A 7,093-nucleotide genomic window follows, 5' to 3' on the forward strand; every position below is an offset into this window, starting at 1 on the left:
AGCAGCGGAGGCGGCGGCTGAGGGCGGCGGCGGCGGCGCAGCGCGGGGTGAGAGACGTGTGTGCTCTTGGATGGGGGGAGGAGAGGAGGAAAGGGGATGGGATAGTTGTTTGGGGGTGGTGGTTTGTATTTGGCGGTTGGCGGTTATTGTTAGTTCGGATGCCAGTGGGGTACGGGCCCGTGCCTCCGTTACGAAGTGGGTACGATTAACGGTGCAGGTCAGCCAGTTAGCCGGTCGGCAGAGAAGCAACACCCAACCACACAGCGCCACAGCGCCACAGCCGACGGAGTAGGACTCCGACCGGTCTCTCCTGGGTGTGTGTGTTGTTGTTGTTGTTGTGCGTTGTGTGTGTGTGTGTGCAGGTGGTCCGCACGGTCTCACTGCCGGTCCCTGCCTGGCGCCCTTGCCGGTGTTCAAGCCCCCCACCATCCTGCTGTGGCTGCCCGACCACTGCGAGCCAGCGGTGGCCCGGATGTTCCGGCAGAGCGACCTGCTGAGGTATACGGCAGGTAGGTGAACTGGAGGAGGGGAGAAAGGGGGGGAGGTGCTGAGCCGAGCTGGTGAAGGGGGAGAAAGAAAGGTCAGCTGGGGTGGGTATGTGTGTGTGTGTGTATTTGTGACATATCGATCCGGGCCTGGCGCTGGCCAGGGGCACCTAACCGAAGCACTCGACTCCTCCTTGCGGGGGGAGAGGGGCGTGAGGGGGGGCGCCACTTAGCCCCTCCTGCTCGACTGAGGGCGTGCACCCCCGCGTTTCCCCCTATTATTGTCAAGAGGAAAGATAGCTCGGCGGCCACTACCAAGGCCCTCAAACAACCAACCAACCGCATCCCCGCATCAACACGCTCCCCGGCACCACCCCGTCCATGCAGCCGGACCATGCGGGCGCGGCTGCCGGCTCCTCGCAACACCTGTGTGTCTATGTATGTCAGTCAGGTTATTGATAATATCTGTGAAGCTTTCAGGGTGATGGGGTGACGGGTTGATAGGGAAAGAGGTGAAGTATTGGTTTTTTCGTGTGTGGCATATTCCCCGGAGGGTGGAGTGGAGGGCTCCTACTCAGTCTGGGCGGCTCCCTCCCGCCCTGCCTGCCCGCCTGCCTGGGGCTGCCTGGGGCTGCCTGGGACTGCCCCGCCCAGCTGCCCCTGCGACCACACTCCCGTCGGGCTGCAACACAACCCCGCAATCCTACGCTTTCTGAGCTGCATGGCTGCCTGTTTTACCACAACATCATTTTCGTACATATGCTGTTTGTCGTACATCGTACCTGTCGTACACACCCTCTCTGCTCTGCTCGTGCAGGTCCAACTGGTGCCGCTGTGCTGGTGTGTGGAGGTGAAGGAGGGGGAGGCGGCGCCGTGTCGTACAAATGAGCGCGGAAGGTGAGTCCCGGCCCGGGGAGTAGGGGGGGGGGTCTGGGAGGGGGTTTCGCCAGCTGGTGGCGGGCAGCGGCCTGTGCTGTGGTCCTCTCTGAGTTCCCACTGGCTGAGCTCCCTGGTTCGTTGGTTGGTTGGTTGGTTGGTTGGCCGCTGTGTGAACGTGTGTTTGGTTCGCTGGGTGTGGGAGTTTCCCCCTGGGTTATCAAAGGACGCGAGGAGGGGCTGTTGCAGATGTGTACTACAATGTGTTGTAATGATCCCCTGTTATGGGTGTCGAGGAGCGTTTGTATGTATGTGTGTGTGTGGGGGGGGGAGGTGCGGTGGGTTTAAGAACAGGGGGCGCAGGTCACCTTGTGTGGTCGGGGACGTGAGCATCCGGGTTGCGGTGTTGAGGGTGTGCGAAAACGTTTGCATGACATGTCACATGGTGAATGCTTATCAGCCAGGACACGGAGAGCAGGTCGGTCGTTTCCTCGGCCTCACGCAGCCCCATGCTGTAGTAGGCAGCAGCAGCTCCAGGCAGGTGGCGCACTCCGGTGCTGCACTCCGTAGTGCATTGAACGGGCCGGTGGCCACAGCGGTGTGTGTTCCGCGGCGTTAGTTACTATGGACGGGCAGGGCTCAGGTGGAGGGCACTGCAGTGCGGCAGGCAGTCGGGTGGCGGCGCAGGGATGGGATCGCAGGTGACCACCTTCCTGCCAGGCAGCGTCCTCGGCCCCCCTCTCGTAGTATTCACAGTGCAAAATAGGACAGAAGCATTAAACTATTTGTGAAGCCTTTCACGGAGTCACGGAGGTGCACTGCACATACTTACACCTACACCAACACCTACATCTACATCTATGCGCAACAATTTCCATCATCGGTTTACACCTGGGACAACAATTTACTCAGCCCCAGTGCACAAGCCCATGTTCAACAAGCAACACGTCTCTCTCTAAGCCACCCCACAGCCCTGTGCGCAACCTGATATTGCAGTTGCATACAGTTACAGCTACAGCTACAGCCTCCCTCGCAACTGAAGAGGAGGAGGAGGAGGGGTCTGAAGGCGTCATTGGTTTCGGCGCGCCTATTAGCCGAGGAAGAAGACGCGGATTGGACTACCAGCACCAGCACCAGCACCAGCACCACCCCACACTGCAGGACGTTATGTTTGCAAAGGTGCAAAGTGTTAACCTGGCATACGGTTTGTAGACGAGTGCCAGCAGATTGAGATTATGGCTAGCTGCCGCCGAAATGGCTGTTAGCTTCCTTGTACCCGGCGTGGGAGGGCATTACTCGGAATTTCCCCGAAACCATTACTTGAAATTGCTCCGAAACCAAGCTGGCCGCGATGGCAAACATGTCCACTCTTGCAGTGATGGCACGCAGTGTGTGACATTCTTTTTCTAGCTGTGATGAATCTAATGCCCAACTGTATCTATCGTGTCAAAAGCACTCCGCCTTCGTTTTCTTTCGGCTTCGGTAGAGGTCTGAAGTTGCGTGGACAGGCCATGGCCGGGGTGCGCAGTCCGGGGGGGGGGGTCCCCAGGGATTGGCCAGCCTCTTTAAGGAGGTTCAGAGGTTAAGGGGGCGCCGCAAAGTAACCATGGCGTCAACCATGCTTGAAGGCACCAATTTGCCCCTTCAAGTCGGTTCCTACTTTTATAATCCTGGGAGGGCATTTGAATCATTAGGCCTCCCTCGATACTGTGATGTCGGCTTACGAATGGTGATAGCGAGCTGTAGATGTGTCGTACCCCGTGTAGCCGTACTAGTACTACCAGTGCTACTACGTTTCGTTGGCTTCGATCATTTCAACAGGACGTGTTAGGTGGCCCGTATACGTACTGATGAAAGGAGAGACCAACATTCGGATGGGGTGTTACGAGGTGGTTGTAGCGCGGCTGTATATGTATGTATGTACGTTCGTATGTATTCACGTTGTGGGTGGCCTCATGCAGCGAACCACCCGCCTGGCTACCGAGGTGGCGAATGGGAAGGAGGGGTGGTGCTGGTGGGCCCGTGTGAAGCCCCGGTTAGCATCCTGTGCTGTCCGAGTAAGGGCGTGCCGCGTCCCCATGGGGGGTTGGAGAAAGGAGGGTCGGGTGGGGCCCCGAATTGTAATCATATTCATCCCGAGATCACACGACGTTTTGGCTAGAGATGTGAAGGGTCCCAGTAATCCATAGCACCTCAGCTGGGCTGCGCGACGATTAAGCTCAGGCCATGCGGTTCGAAGCTGCCTGGCGGGCTGTCGTGTTTCTTTCTGTCCCTTTGTGCATTTGGGTTAATTTCGTTGCTTCGATGGGTCGGCTCGTTCGCCCTGCCCTGCGTGCCTGAAGGCGTTAGCGAGTCACCACTCTATGCGTAGTGCGGGTAAAGGGAACATAAACGGTGAGATAAGGGTTTGGTAGTTCATGATGGAGTGATCAAGTACCCTGGATTCACTTCATCTATCGCCGCGCTGCCGTAATGTAGCTCATGGTTGCCGTACCGCGAAGGTAGCCAACGTCGATGTGTGTGGATTGCGGTAAATCAGTGCTAGGCGGCCAGGTCTCAATACAGGGAAGTTATTGTGGCCGCTGCAGTTGTTGTTCCTGAGATGTTTTCGTAAATGTGCCGCTTCATCAGTTAGGGTCACGTCCTCCAACGCTAGCTGACAGTGCCAACGTGATCTAAGAAATTACTCACGATGTTGCCATGTGAAATATAGCTTTGGTTATACTAAAGGAGATCAATGGATTTGGTCGCTTAAAGTATTATGTACGTGATTGCGAACGTCGATCTGAAGTTTCAGAAACCAGTTTTACGAATGGTTTGGAGGTAGATCAAGTTTCAACGATGGAAGATTACAACTGAATTGCAGTAAGGACAATAAAATTAGTCTTTGTTTTCATAATCGCTTGCAAGCTTTGGCCTGTCGGCAGCAGGTGACTGACAGCGTGCGAACCACATATCCGGTTGTACTGCTGGCCAGGTCGTTAGCGCCTCGGAGGTCATGACCTCAATGGGGCAGCACCTTCGAAACTTGGCCAGTCGCTCTTCAGCCAATTAGCCAAGGAGGAGGAAACCAGCTACATTGATTTGTGAACGTGTCGGGCAGCGACAACGAGGAATGTTAGGAGGGGAATATGCGAGAAAGGTTTCGGGGCATTACCGTTAACCATTTTCCCCTTAGAGCGAAAGTATTTGAGTAGGGTCTGTAACTGATATCCTAAGTAATAGTGGTACAGTTTTGATTGTCGGACGAGGCCGTCAGGCCAACCTCTTGTCCCAGCAACAAGCGACCTGCAAACAATACGGTCCGGCACGGACATACTATCGCCTGATAGCCGCTCTATTATTATTACTATTATTATTCAAATTCCGCAAGATGGTAGCGAATGGAAATGGCTCCAGCTCGCTATCGTCGGTGGAGCGTTTGAGCACCAAGCTTCCAGGCTCAGTCGGAAAATCAGATGTAGAGCTTGGTTCTGCGCCAAGGGAGTCTTTTCCCCCGGCGCCTGCTCCAGCGCCAACTTCGGAGCCCCCGTCGGCCAACACAAATGCGGAACAGCCTTCCCAGCCACCAGCTGACAAGGCCGCGGAAGATGAGGATAACGAAACCTATACAAGCGTGTCATATCTTGACATTCTTAAGCACTGGAGCTTGATGGGCTACATAGGTACGTTGAGAGCATCTCCTTGGCCCCATGAAGACATAGAACTTACCTCACCACGGCCCATCGTTTGCTGTGTCGTTGGTCCCACTCAGGTTTCGGTGGACCAGCAGCACACATCGGTAAGTGTGTCTTCTGGGCGCACAACTGGATAATGGCCCGGGCTGTGGTGGGGCATGTACCTGTGCATAATGCGACTCCTCGCCGCGCGAGTCGAAGGGGGTCCGTCTTAACCGTCGTCCCACTGGGATTTAAGATTTAAAGAACCCGATGTGAACCGGCGACCGACCATGGCGCCTGAAAAGGGGAGGCACGTCACGGCAAGAAACGGACGAAATGCCTTTTGCCGTCTCATGCCGAAAGGCCGTCGCTAAGCAGGGGGATCGGCAGGCAGACGGATGGGCTAACAGACAGACGGATGGGCGAACAGACAGACGGATGGGCGAACAGACACAGGGACCGGGACTTCCCCGGGGAAAAAATTAAGCGGCGATTATCTTTGTATTAATTTACCTCCGAGCCGGTTGTTACTTGCTGTCCTGGGGCGTTGCCTAAACTGGCTGTCAGCATGAATGTCGCCAGAGAGCTGTCCCCTGCCCCCTGCCCCCTGTCCCCTGCCCGCGCTCAGGTTTATTTCAGCGCTACTTCGTGGAGCGCTACAAGTGGATGTCGCTGCAGGTGTTCACGGAGCTGTTCGCCCTGGGGCAGTGCCTACCGGGACCCACATCCACACAGGTGGGCAGTTGCGGGTAGGGGCGGGTAGGGGGTGGGTAGGGGGCGGGGGACTGGGCTGGGGGCAGGACGGGTGGGCAGTAGGGTGGGCGCAAACGCTTATAACCCAAATCAGGAGAAGCGGCAGAACGGGCTCACGCGGAGGGAGGGAATGGGGCTCCGGTCATTATTGCAGTCGCGATCCCTGCGGCAGCAGATGGGGGACTGGGCTGGGCTGATGCGCCGTACATACACATGCTGCACACCTGCTCGCTTTCAACGTACACTGGGAGGAGGACGCACTCACCTCCGTGCCTTGTCCCCCAACCTCCGGCCCCCGCTCCCCGCCCCGACCCCGCTCCTCCGTCAGGTCTCCTTCGCCATCGGCACTGTGAAGAAGGGCGTGCTGGGTGGGTACTAGGTTGCAGTGCCACCGGGGAAAGGGGGGGGGGAGCTGGTGGGGCTGGGGAACACCTGGGGGGGCACCAAGGGCCAGCTGGGTTGATTTCGGGTTGATTTACAGCCACAGGGCCAAAGCACCCACACATACATCTCGTCCCTCCAGCCCTTCCGGTCGCTATTGGAGCACCTTTGGAAGCTCCTACCTGCCTGCCCATCTATCTGTCTGAAAGTTTGTATGTCTGTACTTGAACTGGTTTGTTTGTCTTTCGGTCTGTCTGTCCACCAAAGCCTATCCTCTGCAGCTTGTCGTATCTCCTCTCCTCTCAAGGGATGGTACCTCTCTCAGGCGGACCTCCCCCCCTGGCCCCCCCTTCCGGGGCCCCTCAGGCGGCATGATGTCGGGAGCGCTGTTCCAGTACCCGGGCGCGGTCGTGATGACGCTGGTGGGGGCGGGTGCTGCCAACTTCCTGACCCGGGGGTGGGGCTGGCTGGAAGGTATTGTGGCGGGGCTTTCCGCTGTGGGTGTGGCGCTGGTGGCTTCGGCTGCTAAGGGGCTGCTGCTGAAGCTGTGCAATACAAACGTAAGTGGGGGGTTGGGGGGTCGGTACTGGGTGGCTGGGGGGTTGGGGGGTGGTGAAGGGAGGAGCGGTGTATAGCGGGGCGGTCCTCAGTGCGGGTGAGTGGGTGCGTGCTGGTAGCTGTGTGGGGTGTGTGGGGTGGGATGTGATCGCCGGTGCGCGAATACGGGTGACATGGGGCGACAGGGGCGATAGGGGTCTCAGTGCTCCGAAACTTCCAACTTTGGATGGGATACAAAACCCAGGGGGGGGATTTGTTCCCCACAGGGGGTCTTGTGGTGATTCGGGGGGGGGGGTGTTGGCGAAATATCCCACTGCCCCGGGCTCCAGGGCGGTCTCACCAATAAATGGAGCACGTACCTACCTACCTATATACATACAT

At 57.4% G+C, this 7,093-nt stretch overlaps 1 protein-coding gene across 1 annotated transcript in view; it reads left to right on the top strand.

Annotated features, from left to right (window-relative positions):
• VOLCADRAFT_87299 (uncharacterized protein) overlaps positions 1 to 7,093 on the top strand; it is a gene marked incomplete at both ends in the record, with an annotated part of 35,137 nt that overhangs the window by 25,000 nt on the left and 3,044 nt on the right. Inside the window, 10 exons of the mRNA XM_002947009.1 lie at positions 363 to 509; positions 873 to 913; positions 1,303 to 1,382; positions 2,333 to 2,540; positions 3,704 to 3,755; positions 4,874 to 5,026; positions 5,116 to 5,142; positions 5,649 to 5,755; positions 6,102 to 6,141; positions 6,521 to 6,714. Coding sequence (XP_002947055.1) covers positions 363 to 509; positions 873 to 913; positions 1,303 to 1,382; positions 2,333 to 2,540; positions 3,704 to 3,755; positions 4,874 to 5,026; positions 5,116 to 5,142; positions 5,649 to 5,755; positions 6,102 to 6,141; positions 6,521 to 6,714 — 1,049 coding nt within the window. The remainder of the gene's footprint in view (positions 1 to 362; positions 510 to 872; positions 914 to 1,302; positions 1,383 to 2,332; positions 2,541 to 3,703; positions 3,756 to 4,873; positions 5,027 to 5,115; positions 5,143 to 5,648; positions 5,756 to 6,101; positions 6,142 to 6,520; positions 6,715 to 7,093) is intronic.

This window comes from Volvox carteri (assembly GCF_000143455.1).
Source record: "Volvox carteri f. nagariensis unplaced genomic scaffold VOLCAscaffold_5, whole genome shotgun sequence".
NCBI lineage: Eukaryota > Viridiplantae > Chlorophyta > Chlorophyceae > Chlamydomonadales > Volvocaceae > Volvox > Volvox carteri.